Source organism: Cupressus sempervirens, chromosome 1, assembly GCF_028749045.1.
Source record: "Cupressus sempervirens isolate cs-2001-9-10 chromosome 1, ASM2874904v1, whole genome shotgun sequence".
Taxonomy (NCBI): Eukaryota; Viridiplantae; Streptophyta; class Pinopsida; order Cupressales; family Cupressaceae; genus Cupressus; species Cupressus sempervirens.
Window position 1 is genome coordinate 242686933 of NC_143118.1, and position 24572 is coordinate 242711504.

Genomic DNA, 24572 nt, shown 5'->3' on the forward strand with positions numbered 1-24572 from the left:
TAAATAAGGGGACAATGATTTTGTGAACTTGTCACATGATTTTACTTTACCACTTAGTTGTATTTGTGTCAGCTTATGTTTGTACAAGAATAAGCATGTAGTGGTTAAGGTTGGTTGGATGAGTTGATTGTCATATTTTAAGGTCTTTCTTAGGAGTGCATTTGTGAAATGTGGCATTGAATCTATGGATTCATTCTTGAACACATGAAGGATTCATTATATAGGCTTGATGAATTATAGTTATTTGTTGTAAATATGTAACTGCACAGATTACTTATTTGTTGAATATTAGACAAAGTATGGATGCTTCTGGAGGTTTGATTTTTTCCCTCTAGAGGGTTTCCTATGGTACATCATGTTATCTTGTAGCTTGTCTATTTGATTGATGCATTATGATTATTACATAAACTTGTATGCATGTTTTTCTCTCATGGCTTATATAGGAATTAGATTAAATGAACTAGGTATCGATGCATTATTTCCTAAAGTTTGAAACTTATTCCAAAGTTTTGATAGGGAGGAGGGGCCAATAGTTGGGTGGGATACTATTATTGATTTAATACTCATGATTTCATGTTCTAGTCTTATAATCTATTCATACAATATACTATCAACACTAGTTTTAATGTAAATCAAGAAATGAATAAATGTTTGAGAAAATAGGTGCTGTTGAATGTCTTACAAAAAAATTATAAATACACTCCTTAACAAAGGAAATAATTACTCTTTTCTTCATATTAAATATCACAACTATCCAATATAAACATGTAATTTATTGAATAACACGTTCACTAAACAAGTATTATTGTTAGGTGAAAACAATTTATTCTAAGCCAACAACTATTGGGGAGGCAATGCATTCTCATTGGAGTACTTTATATTACATGCTTGCCTTATTACAAATATAAGAGGCCAACACAAAAAAAATCTTGTATTGGTATCACAAAATATAAAAGTTTTAAAAAATATTGATGATTATGCAAAATTGAATAAAAGATTTTTTTGAATAATAATGTATTTTCTTATAGCAACAAATTTAGTAGTTTTCTATTTAGTTATTGAATGATTCCCCCGAACTATAAATGTTAAAGACAACAAGATATATGATTGCCAAAAGCTATTAAATCATTTAAACTTCACACAAAGAAATTCGACTATTACAAATTTCATAATTACATTTTAGATGAATCTTTAAGAAGTTGTTTTGTAGACTCCACAATTATAATTTATCATAAAATGTAAAAAGTTTTCAAAAATATTGATAATTAAGAAAAGTTGAATAAAATAATTTTTTGAATAATAATACATTGTTCTCATAACAACAAATTTAGGAGTTTTCTATTTAGTTATTTAATGATTTTCTCTTAGATATAAATGTTAGAGACAACAATATATATGATTGTTAAAAGCTATTAAAATCATTTATAAACTTCACACAAATAAATTGGACTACTATAAATTTATTAATTACATTTTAGATGAATATTTAAGAAGTTGTTTTTATATTTGATATTAAAAAAATAATATGAAAAAATAAAACAAATAGGATATAAAACGTTCAGTGTCCAATTGTCTCTCAGCACGAGAAGGGTAAGTAATGATGGAGAAGAGTAGGCCCAAAAAGGGAGATTCCGATGACACTATTTTGTTTTAATTTCAATTGTTGAGAAGTCAAACCAAGTGAGGAGAAAAAAAGTAGTTAGGATAAACATGAAAATTAAGCGCACGACGACAATGACATTCCCTATTTATAGTTTTCCTGTACTCGATCTTCTTTAATTGCGAAGGCTGGAGTTTTTTATGACTTTATCGTAGTAGTTGTTTTTAGGTCATGGACATGATCCTCCTGTTGTTGCTGTTGATGATGACGAGCATAAATTCAATATATTTGTATTGAGGTGGCGGCAAGATTGGGGAATTATGAGCAGAGAAGAAGCATGGACAAATTTCCCAAGAGATTTGTTGGCAGGTGCCCTAATGGGTGGGGTGGCACATACAATTGTGGCCCCCGTAGAGAGGGCCAAATTGCTCTTGCAGACCCAAGAGAGCAATCTCGCCATTACAGGAGGAAAACACAGAAGGTTTAAGGGAATGTTGGACTGCATTCTCAGGACTGTCAGGGACGAGGGCGCGCTTTCTCTGTGGAGGGGCAATGGCAGCAGTGTGCTTCGGTATTACCCATCTGTCGCTCTTAATTTTTCTTTGAAGGTATGTGTCATTTATTCCGTTGCTCTGCTGGATGACAAATTTAGTAGGGATGCGGGTCCTTTGTGTTGTTAGATGTGGTGATATTTGATTCAATTTATTGTGAGTCACTTTCATTTCGCTATTTCTGCAAATAGTTGTCGCAATTTTTCGCAACTAGAAAAAGATTTAGTAAACCAAGTGAGTCTTTCATAAAATGAAGAATTGCATGGACCCTTCAGAGAATTACGCCCAGAAAAAGCATTAAAAAGCCAAGTGGACCCTTGAGAAATTCAAGAATTGCATTTAAATAGCTGAAACTTCGAAATGATGCATCATTTAGCGCCTGTGAATGGATTTGGAAATTATTTTAAAATATTGTGTAAAACACATTAGAAAAGCTGGGCAGTCCATAGGCACTTCAGAAAATTAAGTTGAAGTTAAGTGCAAGTATTGTGCAACCAGTGAGAAATTCAATTAGTACGCTTAAGGGTTGAGGTTAGTCGCGGAGAATTGTGTATATAGTTAATAACAGTGCGGGATATGCTGGTTATGAGGGGCACTTTGTTATACACAGTTCTATATTGCAGCCACATTGTGGATCAGGTGGTAACAACAAAATAGGGCATCATTTAAATATTCTAGGCGGTACTGCAAAATTCCTAAAATTGTTGTCACATGGTCTGGTGAGCCCGGATAGAGTCAGACTGGGAATAACTAGACTATAAAAGTACAGAACTAAAAAGTTGCAAGTTTTTAACAGGCTTGGCAATCTTGCACGTCTTTACAACTTTTTCTTATCTATATCATCGTCCAGATAGCAGCCTAGTTTAAGTGATCGTGATTCCCCTGTTCATGTCAGTGCAGACAAACTAAAATAATTAGATCTTCAGTAAATATTGTACAGTTACAATCTATTTAACCAATAATGAGATGAAAACCTCCTGCAACTGTACCCCTATTTCATCTTTCAAAGAAAAGAGTTGCAACCTTTGCAATTGATGCTAATTTGCAAACGAGCCAATGCAAGTGGAGAGGATGAATATTCCTAACGCATGTCATTTCTTTCAACATTCCTCAATCTCTGATCAGTTTAAAATTTCAATGAGACCTTCCCCCTGAACAATGGCTGAACTCCTGAAATTGTCTTGAAGTAGTGCTCTCTTGGGTTACCTTTCTTGATTGCTAGTCATGCACAGCTCTATGAAGTCTGATTCTGTTCCTGCAGGATAGAAAATCCTCGTATCTTGCATCATACACAAATTTTAGGGAAAAGGTTTCAAGTTAGCTATTTATGAAAAGGGCCAACTAAAATGTCTTAAGGCAGCAACTAACAAACATATTGTGCATGCAGTACTTCTTAAAGGGAGTTATCCCTTCCCAAATGAAGGGGTATCTCTTCCGCCACGATAGGAGATATAGAGGTAGAGAAATCTCATTTGAGAGTGTTATCATTGGAGCAATTACAATTTTTTAAAATCAAGTGAAAATTGAGATATAAAATATATATGTGAGAGAAATGTTGATTTCCAATAAAAGAATAATACTTAGAAATTCAATTTTCAGAATAGCTGTGTATATATATATATATATACACAGCTATTTTTAAGTAATTCTATTGCTTCTCTTTAATGGCATCATTAGCAATGCATATAAAATATTTCTTTAGCAATCTTTTTAGAATTTATTATAAATGTGTTTCAAACAGGAAGAACTACTAGCTTTTTGATTTCATGAGAGTTCAAGTACAGGCCATTCTTCATAAGTACACCACCCTGAGATGGATGGATTGGAGGTCCTGTCATGTGCATGGGGTGGGAGTTGAATGAATGCCTTTGGGTGTGTTGAGGAAGGCAATCTTCAAATGTCTTAGTAAGCACACTACTCCAAAATGAACAGATTGGAGATTTTGCAAAAATGAGTGATCTTGGGCTTGATTGAGGAGGATTATCAGCCTCCAAGGTGTATGGGGGTTGGAGTGGACCTGATATCCTGCTATATTTGGAGTTTGGATTTTCAAAGGTGAATACTTAAGTAGTTCCTGATTAGATCAACTTCAGAATATCCTCACACTGTGCATAAGATCTTTAAATGAAACCACAGCAACGATTGAGTAGACAATTTGAACAAGTGTTGCTGCCATTGTCAGGCTACTTGTTCAACATCGTCATCCACATACTTACACCTCCACCGCAATTTTGGGCCAACTCCTCATCTTGAAATGAATTTAATCATCAACATATATGCATTTAAGTTGTGATTACCATTCCAACATATTAAATGACTTTTTGTAAGTCAAACAGCTTGCAAAACTATCAATCAAATGTTTAGTTGACTGGGTCCTAAATCCCACGCGTTATCCAACACATTCTCATTTGGCCCAAATGAAGATGCAATGTTGTTGGCAATATGGCTAGGTAGATGTATGTGTGTTGTCATTTATGGCAACATATACTTTTGATATTTCATGATGTTTAATTAGAGTTAGAAGATTGTCTAAGTGTTAGACAGTTTGCAGCAGTACAGAGACAGATACGATATGTACGAATAACAGACTTCAAGTTAGTTCATGCGCAGTTGAGGAGTGATAGACGACAGTGTCACGATGACGTATGTCAGTGCGCAGACCTGTACGGACATTACGACACATGTTACAGTTAAATTACCAGTTCAGGTGATCAGCAGATTAGAACTGAGCATGGCAGCTAATTGAAGTGTACGGCTTAAGGAATTATTTTGGAGACAAAATAATTACTTGATCATGTTGGGCCGAATCCTAGATGTTTACCCAGAGTTAGTTTATATTTAGTCAATCGTGTGAAAGCATCAAGGGCAACTAAGCAGAGATTTATTGATTTGTGAGATATAAGTAAAGATCATATCTTGCGCAGATAATGTGGAGTACGAATGTGATGCGAACTATATGTGAAGAAAGCTTAAATGAATGCGAGCCATGTCTGATGCAAAATCTGATGTATGATCAGAGCAAGTGCAAGATACAATAGTAACACAGTATTGTATGTATTTCTACTCTTGTGAAGAAACTTAATTGTATATTGCATGTTAGGGCAGTGGACTTTTCTTGCATACATTGTATTTGATCTACTAACTCCTAACAGGGTTGAGGCTTTTAATAGGGCCTAGTCCTCTAACAAGGACTCGAGTCACTATATGTATTTTACAGACTCCTAACAGGGTCAATATTCTTAACAAGGTTCTTTTGTTTAGTGGATCATCTTGTGGGTACCATCCCCATGGGGTTTTTCCCTTGGCCAGGGTTTCCCTAGTTAACAAATAATGGTGTTATGAGTTCTCTTTGTGTATGGTTATATTTACTGTTCAACATTGTTGGTTTACTTTTAGATGCAAGTTATAAAGTAATTAACAATATTCAATTGCGGGCAAAAGTTTGTAGAATACTGATTCACCCCACCCCCCAGTTTTATCTATTTCTAACAAATTGTTAGAATATATAGTCCACCAATATAACTGAGGAGTTGGGGGGGGAGGGGGGGGGGGGGAAGGGGGTGAATTAGTTATCCAACTATTATCACAATTATCAACCTTAAACAAGCTTAACCATATGAGCAAACATGATGAACCAAAGAAAATAGAGCAAGTTGATGAACCTATGCAAGTTAGACATGAATTCAGAGGTAGATGTTTCATATGCAATGAAGTTGGTCATATGAAAAGGGATTACACAGGTAAGTCTTTTAAACCTATTACTAATTTGTATTGTCATGGTTATGGACATAAAGAGGAATAGTAGAATGTTTAGGAATACTAACCTTGCAGGTAATGAAAGAGGAAGATCACAAAGCAAAGCCAATGATGGAGAGAAATCTAATGGTGAAAGGAAATAGTTTGTATGTTACAAGTGTAAAAATCCTGGACATATTGCAAGGAACTGCAGAGTACCTGAAAGTTAGAATGGAACCGATCAGAAAAGGAATGCACCTGTATGTCAGTTATGCATTTGGACACACAACAAGATTTTGCATAATGGATAGAAGGAACTTCAATAGGAATCCTAATCATAGAAGGAAGAATAACAAAAATGATAGAAGAAATGATAATGGCAACGACAACAGTCAAAAGGAAGCAATTAAAGAACATGTTGATGAAGTCAAGGAAGCATTTCTAAAAGCTATTAATCCATAAAGTTCTCATACAGTTTTGGAAGAACAGTATTTCGATGCACCTGATGGAAGATTGAAATCAACAATTGTTTGTGACCCATCCTATTTAAATTAAGCATTTCCAAAAGAGGTAGAGTGTTAGTTAATTAGAATTGATGATAGAATGCGCATTAGAAGTTGCGTAGTTAGAAGAAGGTAGACGACATAGAGAGGAAGCTATGGTTGAGTGCGCAAGCATTTGTGTGATCGTAGTAAGTCGTACGAAAGAAAATGTGTTTACTGGTAATTAGTGACAGCTTTTGAAGATGAAGCAGATGCACATTTAATGCGGAGTTAAATTTGAAATGATTTAAGGATTGCGAGTAAGATATTTAGTACCATTTGAACATGCGAAGAGTTTGGAGCAAATTAGTGAGCAATTTGACAAAAAATTCAAGTATGAAGTGAAGCGTTCGAGTGCGAAGTTGTAGAAGCCCTAATACGCGATATTAAAGGTATTTTACGAAGCTTTAAGTTGGAATTTTTAGTATCGATAGTTAGTAGTATGGAAAACCAGTCTGTTTGTGATATAAATGAGAGACCTAGGTACGCATTCAAGAAGCACCTGTTTGTTTCTCTTATTGATGATCCGTTAGGAGCGTTTTGTCAAATCCCGCCAAATGTACTTCACGTAGAAGATGTTAGAAGCTACATTCATTGCAAATTTGAGAGTGTTGGAGATGAAGATATTCACAAGGATTTAGGAGTTATGTGTAATGGAGACCTAACCCTAAAATTTGAGTGTGCATACTTGAATGAACTGAACCTGATTAAGTATAGGTTTTATACGGAATTCGATAATCATGAGTGGAGCAGGATTATCCTAAGTCGAGTTCATGAAGAAATGTTTTGGGTAGGTGATGTGCCTATCATAATTGACAATGACCTGATCCATAAGGTCATAGGTTTAAGCAATGAAGGGTGTAATCCAGTGAATGACATGAATGTGGGAAAGACAGTTGAAACAAACCTGAAAACTAAGTTTGATGGAAGGAATATGAGAGTTGATCTGATCCAGGACAATGGAGTCAGAGTGTTGAGCAAAATTGTAGGTTATAAATTGAATCATAGCTCTAGAGTGAACTTAGTGCCAGTAGGATTTTTACATGCGGCCTATGTAATGGCAGTTGAGAAAAAGAAAGTAAATGTGTGAGATTGTTAGAGTGTAGTTATTAGACAACATTGTGGAGCTGAAGAAGTCTAAGAATGTATTTTTTAGATTCAAATCTCTATTGACACATTTGTTTTTCTATGCAACCAAGTAGTTTTTCAGTATGACAAGTTGGGATAGTAATGAGTGTTCGATGAAGATGGTTACATAGTATTACAGGGCCAGACTAGAGAATGTCAGAGACAGAGAGATTGATAGAGTGATGAAGAGTTTCCAATCTGAGATGAAGCAAAGATATAGAATCCCTCCCTCTATGGTGGAGAAATATAAAGATGAACTATGTTTCATGGTAGAGACTGACAGTACTTGTATGGAGGTAGTGGAACCTAGAGTAAAGTTTATTGAACCCATGGGATATGAAATGAGTGAAGAACTCATTAAAGGTTGTGCAAAGATTATATTGTAGTCTGAAAGGGACACTGAATGTCCAAGATGGGGTACTTATGAAGAGAAGATAAGGGAAGTTCATTCTGAACTTCATAGTAAAGAGATCAAGAAGAATGTGGAAAAGAAAATTTAATCCATGCTTAAGGAGTCAGGCATGACAAGAGAAGAATTTAATGAAATCAAAGGTATAGCAGTCGAGATGAAAGCCAGTGGGCAATCTGAGGTGTTGGCAGCCACACCTATTGCTATTGCAGTGCCATTTGAAGGAGTAACAGTAGCAGAGTCTACTTCACAAATACCTACTACACCTTATGTAGCAGTTGCACAAGTACAACCTGTCAGAGTACAATCCGGTTGATAAAAGAGGAAATTTGATGATGTTGAGGTGACAACAACATCTGCACAGAGGAAATCAGAGAGGTTGGTGAAGGTTAAGCAAGAACCAACATCATCTCCCAAGGGTCAAGGAAACTGCTAGTGGACCCGGAAAGAGGAGAAAGACACTGCAAATCAGTGAGTTTGAGGAGTGAGAGGAAGAGACTCAAGAAAAGCCAGTGGAACAGGCAGTTGGAGAAGGAAGGACACCAATTAGTAAGAAAGCTTGGAAACCTAAAGTTGGAAATCTGAAAATACAAATTATAAATAATGACAGTTTTGTTCAATTGAATAAGTATTATAGTTTATAGTAACATGGATAGGAGACAGAGAATGCTATAGTGAGAAATATGATTTTGAGAAATAAGAGATTTGATAGCATCCAAAATAAGATTCCAAAAGATTTGTACAATAGATTGATAAACAGGAAGAGAAGAGTAGTAGAAGAATATACTAAATTGAGAGAGAATATGATTAATAAATTGTGTGAAGTAAGCACAAAGGAAGACATTGAAAAGATCTTGAAAGGTATTGAACCTTTGCTAAGGAACAAGAGGAGCAATTCTTCTTATGGGAGGCAACTATGAAGAGGTTAAGAAGGAAATTGAAGAAGCGATGGTAAAATATATATTTCCATGCCTAAGGTCATCAAGGAATTCCAGTTTATGTGGAGGCGAGCACTCCTACTGATGGTGAAGAAGAAGTTGAAGAGGCACAACAAACTTATTCACCTCCTCATATAGTTATTGGTACTGAATCCATGCAAGTGGATAGTACACACATAGCTCTAGATGCTAAGGAGAATCCTTTTGTAGGATATGGGTCCAACATTGTTGCAATATTACTGCTTACTCTAGCTCGGATGAAGAGGACGATGAAGAAGCAAAGAAAAATGCTGAAAAGATTAAGGAGGAAGAAGAAGAGAGAAGGAAAGAAACAGAGAAGGAGAAAGCAAGTTTAGAAGAAGCAAGAAAGAAAGTAGAAGAATCTTCTAAATTGAAGCATAAATGGAAGATTGTGATGCAAGAGTCAGCATTCTTGCCCACTCTGAAACATGTGGAAACAAAATATGGGAAGGTAGAGTTTCAACATGAAGTTGACATACCTTATGTTTCACCAACAGTTATACCTATTGCATCATCAACAACTACCCCAACATCAACAGTTAAACTATTGCCATTATTATCAGATGATGATGATGATCAGAAAGGATTAATAAGCTCTTTGAGAAAACTTCTTGAGAAGAACAGGTTTGTAAAGATCGTGGAAAGAACATTGGTAGAAGTTTTGGACAGATTGCAAAAGACAATACGGTCAACTGTCACAAATCCAGACTTATAGGTAAAAGCGAAAGAATTGGTGAAATCTTTTGATGAAGAATTCACAACCTTGTTTGAAATTGCTTCAATTCAAGCACAGATGAAGCATGATGCATCACTGTTTGATACAATATGTAGCAATGCCAAGAATGACTTGTTGGCATTGAATGTGTGCATTAAAGAGCTAAGGAAAAACATAGATGAAGATAAGAAGTTGTATGGACAATGCACAATGTCATACAATCATCTATTAGATTTTGACAATCAGATCAAAGGCCAAATGAGTGAGCTTCAAACACTCACTATCAGATTGTAGCAACCAGAGGCAAGCTTTGAAGACTTTGGTATAGAGATGGAAAAAATTCACAATGCTATCAGAAGCATTGAATTCTTTGTCCTTAGAGAATATTTATCTCATAAAGTTATCATTTTGCTGAGGCAATTGGAGGAGTGTCTTGTAGCGAAGACATCCCATGATAAATTTGCCTATACTGACTTGAGTGTGGTAGAAGTGACATCTTATGCACTTTGTGCACTCATCATTATATCTGATATAGTCAAGGAAAACTAGAAGGACTTTGACAAACTGAAACATGATTTTACAGATTGCATATCCAAAATGTCAAGTTGATCAGAAGGCAACACAATATTGCGGGTACAAATTTTGACACCTTTACCATTGATTTCAAAGGGGGAGAAGTATGTAAGGAAAATTGTATATGTACATTTTTGTATATGTATGGGAGAAGTATGTAAAATTGTATATGTATCTCTAAGGGGGAGTTTAGCTATGTATTGTAAAGGAGTGATAAGGAATGTAATGATCCTAAATTTTTATGTTTTGAAGGCATTTCTTTTTGTATTTCTTTTGTTTTGTATGACATCATTTTGGGACTTAGTCAATTTTCCCAAATGTTGCCATCAATGCCAAAGGGAGAGATTGTTAGCAATATGGCTAGGTAGATGTATGAGTGTTGTCATTTATGACAACATATACTTTTGATATTTCATGATGTTATTAGAGTTAGAAAATTGTCTAAGTGTTAGACAATTTGTAGTAGTACAGAGATAGATACGGTATGTACGAATAACAGACTTCGAGTTAGTTCATGTGCAGTTGAGAAGTGATAGATGACAGTGTCACAATGATGTATGTCAGTGCGCAGACCTGTACGGATAGTATGACGCAAGTTACAGTTAGCAGAGCAAAATAGAGCACGACAACTAATTGAAGTGTACGACTTAAGGAATTATTTTGGAGACAGAATAATTACTTAATCATGTTGGGCCGACATCCTAGATGTTTACCCAAAGTTATTTTATATTTGGTCAAGCGTGTGAAAGCATCAAGGTCGACAAAGCAAAGATATATTGATTTGCAAGATATAAGTAAAGATCATAGCTTGCACAGATAATGTGATGCAAACTATATGTGAAGAAAGCTTAAATTATATGTGAGCCATGTGTGATGTGAAATCTGATGTATGATCAGAGCAAGTGCAAGATACAATAGTAAGACAATATTGTATGTATATCTACTCTCATGAAGAAACTTAATTGTATATTGCATGTTAGGGCAGTGGGCTATTCTTGCATACATTTGATCTACCAACTCCTAATAGGTTTGAGGCTTTTAACTGGGCCTAGTCCTCTAACAAGGACTCAAGACACAATATGTATTTCACAGACTCCTAATAGGGTCAATATTCTTAACAGGATTCTTTTGTTTAGTGGATCATCTTGTGGGTACCATCCCCACCAGGGTTTTCCCTTGGCCAGGATTTCCCTAGTTAACAAATAATGGTGTTATGAGGTTTTTTTGTTTATGGTTATATTTACTGTTCAACATTGTTGGTTTACTTTCATATGCAAGTTATAAAGTAATTAACAATATTCAGTTGTGGGCAAAAGTTTGTAGAATACTAATTCACCCCTCTCTTAGTATTATCTATTTCTAACACATGCTTCATATGGCTGGCGCTCAATCCAAGAATTTGATGCATATGTTATTGCAGATTGTGACTTGTTACAATGATCATTATTTTACTGCTATTATCTTATAGGCTGAAGCTTAGCTTGTACAACTTTGGAATTTGACACCTTATACATTAGTTCAGCTTAACTTCCAAACTGCATGCCATGGAACATTATCATGGTAGAATGCAGGACAAAACAAGTTACTAGTGTGTACACGGTGTCTAGGTTACAAACCTCATAAACATATTGTGGATACTTCTCAATTACCTTCAATAACTGGAATTGCTGTACCACGATATCATTAACATTTTGCAAGAGAGCTATCCAAATAACTTGTCACTATCCTTTCAGAACTCCAATGATTAGACATGTCATGTTAGAAGCAACTAAAATTGCTGTAACTACTGAACACTTGAAATCAAGCACTATTGTCATTAATCGTCATCCACTCTTTTGACATGAATGATGGCATAATTTTTAACAAGGGCATTCAATCCAATTTCTTTGCAAGAACCTATCAAGAGAGCTCTAAATCTGGAGGATTCAGCTACTAAGGGCTTATTGGCACTTACTATTTTGTCAAAGAAGTCTCATTAGAACATCGTGCCTCCACCCAAGGCATTGCTCCCAAGCCAAACCAAATTGAACTATCCAAGAATGAACTATATGTTTGACATGTGGAGAGCTATGGTAGCCAAGCTACAGGTGTGTTTGAGAGGGGCAGAATACACCATATAGAGGTGGTCTCCAATGAGGATTCAGAGGATGATGAACTTGAACTTGAGGTAGCCGTGGATGAGATTGAGCATGAGGACCAAGAAGGAAAGCATCGGGGGTATACTTGCAACATTACCAGGGCTACCTAGATGTCATGCTTTCCTTGTTAGAGGAGTCTTGATAGTGGAGTTACCCACAATTTTATCGACGAAGGGCTAATGTCTAGGATGGATTGAAGACAAAAGAGCTATTGACTTCAAATTGTTTAATGTTATATTAGCAAACAAGTGCACTTTTCTCTGCAATTGAAGAATTCAACAATTGGAGGTGACTTTAGGGGGATACTGATTTCTATGTGATTGGCATCAAGGATATAGAACTGGTCTTGGATGCATAATGGCTGCACCCACTTGGTTAATATACATGGTTATCAAACTATGCCATTGAAGTTCAAATCTAATGGGAAGAAGTAGTTATTTGTGGCCTTTCCTATAGGGGCCCTGTGATGGTTTCAACGAAGAGGAGAGTAGAGAGCTTTTTATTAGAGATCAGGTTGTGCGGGCAGCTGGATGTTTGGTTAAAGATATGAGTCCTTCCAAGAATGGGAGATTGTACCATGTTGATATTCAGTCCATTTTCAAAAAACACAAGGTATTTAGCGACATTCCTCATGGTCTATCATTGGATAGATATTTTCAGCATGTGATTGAGTTTGAGGAGGGAGCAAAACCAATCATTAGTACTCCGTATCATCACCCTAAGAGATGGAAGCAAGAGATTGAAAAGGTTATTAAGGAGTTATTGGATATGGGACACATAAAACCTAGTTTAGCCCATTTGCTCTATCTATGGTATTTGTTAAGAAAAAAGATAGAACTCTGAGGTTGTGCATCAATTATAGTGCACTTAACAAAAATACAATAAAAAACTGCTATCCCATACTTGGAATCAAGGTTGCATGGGCACTCGTACCAACACACTTGGTACTCGTACCCAAGTACTGGATACACATATCCTTAGTACTAGGTACGCCATAGAGAGCATCATGGCTAAGGACCTTAGCTAAGGACCTTGATTAAGATTTTTGATTGTTTTTGGTTTTTTGTTTGTGTATCAGCTTGTTGTTTATCAAGCTTAATTCAATACCTAATCAGTTTGAAACTTTGATACAATATTGATTAACAATAAATCAAGTCAGAAGTTTATCATTTGCAATATGTCATTGTCATATGATTTATGATCTTCTTGTTCATGTTTAAAGTCTGCCTTCTCTGTTATGCATCTAATCATTTATCATATATTATTATTACAAACATATAACAAATCTGAAACTGAAAACAATACATTACATTTACAAACTTTATCACAGTTCTTGTTTTGATAAACCATTGTCATGACTTATAATTTCAGATTTTCTATAATATAAAAGTATAATTAAAAATAAAGTTTGACATACCCAAGTACCCCCCCGTCCCTTATTATGAAAAATAGTCATACCCGTACTTGTAGCGGTACCCTAAGTACCCCAAGTACCCCCATCCCCATGCAACCTTGCTTGTAATTAATGAATTGATAGATGAGTTTCATGGTGCATGGTAATTCTTCAAGATTGTATTATGACCATGATATCTCTACATAAGGGTTAGGGAGGAGCATGTGCACAAAACAACTTTCAGGTTTCATTATGGGCGTTGTGAGTTCTTGGTCATGCCATTTAGTTTGACCATTGCACCTACCACGTTCCAATCATGAACGAATCGAGTGCTCTTTCAACATGGAGGAAATTTGTATAGGTTTTCTTATATGACATTTTGATTTACAGTAAGACACAGAAGGATCATTTGAAGCATATAGATGTAGTGCTTGGCATATTTGAGTGGCATTCATTTTATGCTTAAGCATTCAAGTGTGAGTTTTGGTTGACTAAAATATTATACTTGGGGCAAAAGATTAGCACCCCAAGGGGTTAGTGTGGATGAGGGTAGCTCAAGGCAATATAAGATTGGCTTTGATCAAGGAATTTATTACATTTGAGGGGATTTATGGGACTTTGCAGCAACTATAGGAGGTTTGTGAAAGGGTTTTCTTGCAGCTCCATTGATCAATTTGATGAAGAAGGGGGCATTCTCTTGGAAGCCAACAACACAACAAACTTTGATAAACTTAAGGAGGTAATGAGTTCATGCCCTATTTTGGATATTTTGAACTTCTCACTTCCTTTTTAAGACATTGGTAGAGGGCATTGCAATGGTCTTGATGCAAAATCGACACCCATAGCATTTGAGGGTAGGAAGCTCAAGGATAAGTGGAGTTTCTTTATTTATGACAAGGATATGTTGGCCATCATGCATTCACTAGCCAAATCTGGCAATACTTGTTTTGCTGTCAAAACGGATCATAACAACTTGAAGTTTTTTCTCAGTCAGTAGGATTTGAATGAGATATATCTGAAATGGGTAAGGAAACTCCAAGCCTACGATTAAGATATTAAGCATGAAAAGGGAAATAGCAATTTGGTGGTTGATGCTCTCTCTAGGAAGCCCCATTTTTACTACTCTATAACTGATATATCTACTGATTGGAAGGCTGCCATAATGGCTGAATATGCTAAGAACACAGTTGCTACTAATATTATGATTGGGAAGTTGCAAGACAATAGGTTCAAGATGGTTGATGAGCTCATCGTCTACAAACATCAGGTGTGTCTTATACTAGAATCCAAGTCGAAGGAAAGAATTCTGAGAGCATGTTGTCCCACACCACTCGTTGGTCATCAAGGTTTCTACAAGATATACAAGCAAGGGAATGTTTTTCATGGAAAAGGCTCAAAAAGTATGTGTTGCAGGATGTTAGAGAGTGTTTTGTATGCCAATAAAATAAATTAGAGCATATATCCAGCTAGTTTGTTGGTCCCTGTACATTCCAAATCAGAAATGAGAGAGCTTCTTGATGGATTTCATTAGTGGATTTCCAAACATAAAATAGAAGGATTGTATACATGTGGTTGTTGATAGGCTCACCTATAATGGTCATCCGCATGTAATTTCTTAACAGTACAAAACTCCACAAGTTGCTGATCTATTTTTTATAGAGATTTTCAGACTACCGAGCTTGCCAAAGAACATTGTGAGTGTAATGGCAGCAGGTCTATCAACTTGTTTTGGCTCCTTTGATTGAAAAATACTAAATTAACCCAAGCACTAGCTATCATCTGCAAACTAATGGGAACTAAATTTGTGAAAAAATGAATAGCAGGTTACTTGAGGAACCTTGTTCAAGATGGCAAACCTCATGGATTTAGTGGAGGTACCTTGGAGAGTATTGCTGCACACCTCACATGTCAATTGGTATGATTCCTTTGAAGACATTAATGGATATGACTTTACTTTATTCATGGGTTTGAGTCTTGTAGATTGTTAGTGCCTTGCACGAGAGATGTGTGGTGCAACATATTATGGACATTGTGAATGCTCTTGAAGACAACTTACAATATATCATAGTTCCATGGATTTTCTCGACAGGGGGATGTGGGAACCAAGGGCTAAAATTTGGAGATGATAAGGGAACAGCGGCAGAGTGACTGTGGGGGTGCTGATATTACAAATTGGGGTGAATTCATATCTTCAAGACAAAATCTGCAATATAACATCTCTACAAGTGCCCCATGAAAGGTAAACTAGTTATGACCTGAGTCTTAAGGTTCAAATTCGAGTTTTAGTTTGGCAACAAAAAAACTGGATGAAGTTCTGCTGAAAGTTTGGATTTGCAATAAATAAATTTGTTTTATTTTTTTCTTTCAATAAATTAAGTAATGTACCCACAAAATCATCAAAATAGTTTAACATTACTAAATGGGTTCGAAATCATTATATATTTGAAATAATATAAAAGAATAACTAAATTTAATTTTAAAAATAAAACAATCACTAATTTTTATGTAAAAATTTGAATCATATATTTTTTGCTTCAATCTATAAAAACAAAATAAAAATTCTAAATGTAAAACAAAAAATATATTAACTTTTAGTTCAACTTTAGAAAACAAAATAAAATTTACTAATTTTATTTTTCTATTGAAAATGCATATATGATTGATAAGGAAAGTTGAAAAATTCATGATTTTTTTACTACCATCCTCGTGGAACATTTTGAGAGATCCAAAACCAACAAAAGATGCTGATTATCACTGAATTGAGAGGGTTTTTGAAGTGGGATACATGATATTTTTGAGATTGCAGCCTTATAGGCAATCTTCACTCAGAGCTGAGAAGTTGAAGCCACACTTTTATGGATCATATAATCACAAAAGGAAGATTGGTGAGGTTGCGTATGAACTGGAAGTCTTGGAGAACAGTAGAGTACAACCATTTTTTATGTGTCATGTTTGAGAAGGACCCTTGGATAGATTGGCCCCACTTGATGGTGAAAGAAAATTGATTCTAGAGTTTGAAGCAATTTTAGATACAAAGGGAAAAGAAATTAAGGAACATGAGTACTCCAAAGTATTTAGCGAAATGGAAGAATATTCCACTTGAAGATGCAACATTTTGAGGAGTGGAGATCTTAAAGCATCCGAGTTTGAAATGGCTCGAGGACAAGCCGATTTGGGAGGTGGAGATCATCACAACCCTTCCAATCAGGTTGGCTACAGCTGATTTGGACTAGGTGTTTTTTAAGACACCCCTAATCTACGAATCATGAACTAAATATAAGCATTTAGTAAAGAATTTACCTTTTGAATTTAAATTCTGGGCTCAAGTTTGATGTGATTTTTTGGGACCAATACCTCTTTTGGGAAGTTGTAAGTAAGATCATGTATTTTCAATTGGAAAGGGAGCAGAGGTTGGTTAATTTATCCAATGTTTGGAGCTTGCAGGACAAAAACCCTGTTCAATTGGAAATGTTGGATGGAACCCTAACTTATTCCAGAGCTATCCTACCTATTTCTTGCTACAGATCTATACACTTTTTGGCACCAGGAGTGATATCAAGGTGGTGTTAGACTTGGGCTGTGGAGATTCCTTCAATTAGTCCAAAACCTGCTAGACATTCATATTGAGCGCTGTATAAAGAGCCGAGGAAAATCGTATAGCACTCGACATATTGAATCAAAGAGAATCACACAATTCTTCAACCTGATCACTAGAGCGCCATCGTTCTAAGTGCTGGGAAATAAGAATTATATATTCATTGGTCTATTATATTCAGTTCGTGTGTTATATTCAGATTGCTGCAAATCTGAGTTTTCAAGTAGGGCTTGCATACACTATTACAATGTTGCCTATCTGATTTATAGATCTGCAACTTCCTGGAGCAATCTACATTAATTCAGCAGCCTAGACCTGAGGGTCCCATGCCTCAAATCTTCCCTCGAGGCATCAGCACCTCATGGAGCAGACCGATACTCAGTTCTACAGAATCTTGGCACATGATTTTGTGAGCTAACTGGTCTGAGTTGCAAAGAGAAGCAGAACCCCTAGCTGCGATATTTGTAAGAATTATCATCTGTATATTTCACATGATAGGCAAATATTTTTATAGTCCGTTTGCTCTCCAGGCTGAATTAGTGATAAATGTTTTTGAAAAGACTGCTGATTTGGAGAAAATTGCTTAGACAATGATCGAGTTTTTACCGAGTCAAATACATATTTTTCTATGGTTGAATAATTTGAAGTGCTGTCTTCTGTGAAGTTTCTTTGGGTATTGGTTAAAACTTAAAGCGGCCTGCAGAAAGCCCTAGGGACATTCCACCCACATATATTTCTTGCTTTCCAACTGTTGATTTCTGTTATTTTGGACTTGATTTTCCTTTACCTGGTCATCGGTTTTGTTATAAATAGAGCTCTTTAGTTTGAAGGGGCACAAGTATTGGGAATTGATGTGCCCTTCTATAAATATAAATGCTTATCTTTGACAAATATTGTTGGCTGTGTTACCTATTTATGAGTTTAAAATGCATGCTAGTAAGCCGTACAACTCAGGATATAGATATGTTTAAAATGCATGCTAGTCAGCCATTTCACCCAGCATATAAATAAACACATCTTTTGTCAATCAGATTTTGACTAGATCTTTGCCATTTGGGCATGCTCTTGCATATGGGTTTCTGTATTCAATAGTTCTCTTTCACAAGCTGGCAGGATCTGCTTCCAATACGTTCGCAATAATATCTTGAATTGTCTTCCCAATTTTTAATTTACTTTAACAATATAGGGGTTTGCTTCTCATGCAAAACCAAATATTTTCCTCTCTATCAATTTGCAAAATTAAGTTCAGTAATTATGGACTATGAATTCTTATGAAGTTAATCACAGCCTTACCGAAGTGGCCAGAAGAACTGAGCAACTTGATCCCAAACAGACTGTATCAAGGCCCTGCTAAGGGACGATCAGTTTGCAATAATAGTTGGGAGAGCTTAGGGATAATATCCAATTGATCAATAAACTAATTACCTGAGTAATCGTATTGAAATCTGAAGGGTTGTGCTAGATTTTGTCAAATATAAGTCTATAGTCCATTGACAATCATTCTCAGGCCACCCATTTATTACCCCTACCACTAGTGCTATCAAACCAGGCGGCCCAATGAATATGGAAAGCAACGGAGATTTCACCATGATGTATATAATTCTTTGATTAAAAAGAATACTTCTGTTTTGAAAGAAAACAGCATCTTATGCAACCATTTTAGAGCTGCCTTATCGAATAATGAATAATCTGTGAATCTTGTGTCGCATATTTCTAAAATGTTGTGTCATTCTGGCTGTGTGTTGCCTAATATTTAATGTGTCTGGATGTTTATTTCTTGCATTTCTTTGAAGACTCCCTTTTACCTGGACCAAACACATGGTCTAATTAGAAATCCATATCATCTGTAGACTTGATTAACTCAACAATAAGAACTCCTTTGTAAGTTGTATTGCCAAAAGCTTTTAAGTTGCTTCTAAATGGTAAATGGAAAAACCTTTCCTCTCTGGAGAATTTGCTCAGACTGTTAAATCTTTTTGGTTCAAAAAAATGTTTTCGTTATATCATGCAGAAATTACTGTCTGAAGAGTTTGCGAAGATTACAAAGACAGTGTTTGGTTAAAAGAATGTTGCATTATATTACAAAACTAATGTTCAGGACAGTGAGTAACATGCCATCCAAATTAGTATATAATTTTACTTTAAACGTACAAATAGCTGATTCCTTTCTAGTTCCCTTTTGGATGGGAAGCTTGCTATTATGCCCACAGTTCCTCTCTGCAAAAGCCAGAACACCTTGATGATTGAATATAGCAGGGTTGACGCAGCTCCTTTTAGAAGAGAGCAGTGAAATCTACAAAAGATTATAAAGTATAAACCCAAACAGATGATTTGGTTCGCAGGGACCAAAATATCACTTACAAGCATCAGATTTGATGACATACATTGTGTAAAAGAAATGTTTTGGTTTGTTTACTTGTGCTTTGCTCATTCTGCCCCAAGCTAACAAATTTCAAACTGTTCTGGCACCTAACCTTGAGTCTTGACTCTTTGGGGATGCCTTTCATCTTTGAAGTTTTTTAGTTCTGCAACATATCTTGCATCTATTTTATGGTGTTGTATGAAGGATCAGTCTTGCCTTACAAATGTGTCTTCCAGTTTTCTCAAGGTTTGAGAAAATATTTTTGCTTTCTACCTCATCTTTTTGTTGAATAACATGGATTGTTTTCTGCAAATGTACTGACATTGCCAAATGTAATTGATGTGTTCCAAATGCAAATTTGGATCTCATATAAATATGAGAGGAGGAGACATGCCTCCAAGGTTTAATCATCATATAATTAATATCTATATTTCATAATAATAATTAGTATATATATATATGTATGTATGTATGTATGTATGTATGTATATATATGTATATACATATACATATACATATATACATATATATGTATTAATATATGTATACGTATAATATATATATATATTATACACTATAATATTATATATTATAATATATAATAATATATATTATTATTGCATGAATACGTATATAGAAAATGATGATTTACCAATAACAACAATGTATCTCAGATCGAATTTATCCGACTGAAGCTACAACTTAAACACTCCCTCTTAGCTAGGGAGGATTTGTAGAACACCTTCTTCTCTCAAGTATATGAAGAGATATCGTCTCAGTATGATATTCCTGGAACAACATATATAAGGATATCAACATCAACACACACACACACCCACACATATTAATATATATATGACATATGGAATTTGCTTCAATTCACTATGAGGCTAAATTTCTCAACACTCCCTCTTTAGCAAGGAGAGAATTTCAGCAATTATAATACAAGATTTGAATACCACCTTAAGTGTGGTCTATGATAGATTTAAGTTATGGTGTTCGACAAGATCTGGCCCGAAGAATCATAACAAATTGATTTTCATGGTGTCCAGCAAAATCCAACCCAAAGAACCATGATAACACTTGCTCCTAGACATCCAACACATTTTGGTGCTACAGGTTAATGTAGCATATCTAGGAGATAGGTCAAACTATTGATAAGATTGTCACCTTACAATAGTTACATTTTGTTCGTTATCATAACTTCTAACACTCTAGGACAACAACTTAATGTAGTTTCTTATGATAATAGGTCCAACTATTGATAAGAGTGTCACTTTTCAATAGCTCCCCTCCAAATATATACATCAATGAAAGATCTTCACCTTTCATGACATAATCATAACAACATCATGTAATAACTCACATGATATCCACCATGAACCAAGTCAAAGGGTGGACCCACCATAGTTGCTACTAGAGGGTGGAACAAGGTGTTTTCACCTTAGACTTCTCTCTCATGGAGGAAGGCACATTACAAAGAATTTCACGTAGAACTTCTCATAGAGAAGATATCATCCACAAAGGATTGCATCTCAAAATTTCTCCCTCTGAACAATGGTCTTGGAAAGTCAGGTCCTGTAGTTACTCCCTTTGAGACTTTCTTCACCCAAGGATGCCTCTCGGACTCTCTCTGAATATGATATTAATATTCCCACCTTCAGTGATAAGTCCTTATTTCCTCATGATGTATATAGGGGTAGGCCTATCAAAATCATGCAGTCACATAAATTTTTAGACTCCCTCTGAGTATCAATCTTCTAAGCTCCTTCATTGCTTTAGAAGAAGTGTCATACTCCCTCTTAATGTAGAAGAATCTCATAATCTCGATCATCAAAGATGTTTGCTTCAAGAGCCTCATTTTATTTGTCTTGATCACTAGGGTCTTTGGAGCTACTATCATTAGATTGAGTCTGCACAATATTGCGTAGCATTATGTAACAAATCAACCTTCTTTTCTTGTAAGAATATCCTCAACCATAAAGGAAAAACTCAAGGCAAATAACCCTTATAGTATGTATAGAATTACAAATAAGAGAGAGACTACAAAGAGTAGATAAATGTAAACGATAAGAATACTTATCTGCACATGAAGATTCATACATTGTCTTCTTAGATTATTTGAGAATGGAACATCTCCTCTCTAAATAAAGGATCAAGTGGGATTGCAACATTGGTTAATTATTCACCCCCCACAATGTAGAATTCCCACATGCTTCATTAATAATTTGAACCATCAAATAGTCTAGTTCAATAGCTTTGAAAAGAGCACGACTTCCACTTTGTCAATGTTGCTTATTCATCGATGATGGATACTTTGAACGTACAATTTCCATTTCAATTTGAAATTTAATTTCTGCCCATACTCTTCTCTTTAATTTTCTTTTACCTCAAGTCAACTCCCAAATGTATATTCTTGACTTTATATATATAAATCAAAATTATAATCTGATTACAAATATTTTTCTTTTTAACACATCTCCTATTTCTCTTATATATTTCTTTATTTTCACTTTCTTATTTTTTTAATTCTTCTCTTAACTTCTTATTTTCTTATCTTTTTATATTTTCATTTCTGGCTCACATATTCTTTTTATAACACACTTCTCTGTTCTATTCATTCTTCTTTGATCCGCACACTTCAACTATTATTCTGATTAAATAGATATCAGATAGAAATATCTGAATGTATATTCCTTATATTTTTCGTTTGCTTCTCTACACAATTATGAAATGATTAATCTCTTGTACTATAATTAAGGATAGATATGTGTGGGAATCTTTTTCTTCTATTAACCAAGAATGATAATCTCTTGTTTATGACTTTAATCTATCAGTAGAACCTCAATATCCTTCTTTCTTTTAAAATTCTTTCACAAAGATGACCACTTGATTATTTTTCCATATTATATGATTCGATGATTGCAATGGTTCTCTATACCGAATTAATAAGTGGATGATTGACTTGTTTTAACCAATACTTTCATTCCACAATACATATTTATATATATAAATTAGTGTACTTTATTTCCTTGTACCTTCAATTACTATATGCCCTTAAAATGCTTCATATCTTCTACACACCCGCTGCCATATATTATTCTAAAGCTCTTTCCTATATATATAAAAGCCCTTATATCCCCTTTTTCTATCAGTGAGAGGCACTTGTATATTTCACTATAAGGTGGGGCTGCTTGGTTGATATCCCCTCCCACATGGCCTGTGATCCTTTATTTAATAAGTACCTTATAAAATAATAACAACATTGCTAATCTTATAGGGCATGGCATTTGTATCGTTTTATCTTCTACCATATTACCACATGTGATTACTGGAGATAACTCGTTTCCCCAAAATCACGGGATGATCCAATCCGGTGTCGCCATTTATATATGCTTGCTTTTATATTTGAATATATGTGCATTGATACCCTGTATTTTTTTTGTTTGTTTGTTTTGGCGGAGAGCTGAGGGTGTTGGCATCGTCTTTTGATGTCCGCTGGACTCATAGGTGCATAGGATATATCATTCGGTATATGCAATTTTATTTTAATTCTATCCTCGTAACTTATGAACTTGTAGTTATTGATGTTGGCAGTACTTTATCTTTGTGTTGTAAATGTTATCGACTCCATAATAATATCTTAAATTGTTCTCCTTTTCTGTTCAATCAAACTCCGCCTAATATCATGCTTTATCACAATCTGGGTGATCTTTATTGAAATAATGACTTTGATATTGATAACAATTTTTGACTCCTCAAATATATTCCATCCCCATCTTAGGTGCAAACAAATATGTAATTTGGAAAAAAATCCGTTAGTTCGCATAGTCCTTATCTTATGTGGTAGTTTGCAATTTTAATATATTCATTTGTTATTGGTCTTCAACTCCATTTTACATTCTTCAAGGTGTTGCTATACGGTGCCAAGAATTTGTTTTTGACCTCCTTCCTCCTTTTAATATCTCCTCCTTCCGATAGCGGGACTGATATTATCAATGGGTCCTATAAATGCTTTCAGGCAATTGCTTTTCATATAAATGTTTTTCAAATGTTGTAATGAATTTGTTCCAAAATGGATCACATTCAAACATTCACCCGAGCACACTGCGATATTTGGACCACCAACTAGTAGACTGTTCAACAAACAAATGTTGAAGTGTTTGGAGAAACAAATGCATGCTTCCTGCTAAGTTGGCCCATCGGATCTGACTGTACCTACAGGCATCGATGTCAAGGGGCTGCTTATTCATTCCTCCATTGATTTTGTAACATCCTGTTTTTTCTGATGATTCTCAACTGTTCCATAATTAATACATATTTCAGCTTATCACATTCTGTGATTACATGATTATGATCTTTTAAAGATTACAGAATTGATTCTAATATCCAGTGACATAATAATCCATACTGTGGTTCCGGTTACACTTGGAAACTCTTCTTAAAGAGATACTATCCAACTTCATTATGATGAACTGAATACTTTGAAAATAAGAAGGAAAATCATTATAATTCACAAGGATTATTCAGCACGATAAGTATCGTGAACACAATCTTAAAGTAGAGAGATTCCTGTGCCTAGCCAGCTGCTATTGAATTTGAAAAAAAATAAATTAGATAGGTAACTCAAGACGTGATATAAATTTGATATTACCTGAAATCTTGCAAAGTGATTTGAAATCAGTTTCATTCCAGTTGCTTGAGGACGTTACCATAATGCATATGATTTATTATTCTCAGGCAGAAATACTTGTATGCCAGGGTGCATAAAACAAGTAGCTTGATCAGAGACAAGTTCGGGTGAGAGTATAATATCCATCAACTACAGACGGCTTCATATAACTCTACGAATTTCCAGCAGTATGTCCAATT

At 35.1% G+C, this 24572-nt stretch overlaps 1 protein-coding gene across 1 annotated transcript in view; it reads left to right on the forward strand.

The window, feature by feature from the left end:
* The first annotated feature begins 1724 nt into the window (after positions 1-1724).
* PM-ANT (Mitochondrial substrate carrier family protein) overlaps positions 1725-24572 on the forward strand; it is a 45770-nt gene continuing 22922 nt past the window's right edge. Inside the window, exon 1 of the mRNA XM_089821925.1 lies at positions 1725-2208. Coding sequence (XP_089678051.1) covers positions 1921-2208 — 288 coding nt within the window. The 5' untranslated portion in view covers positions 1725-1920. The remainder of the gene's footprint in view (positions 2209-24572) is intronic.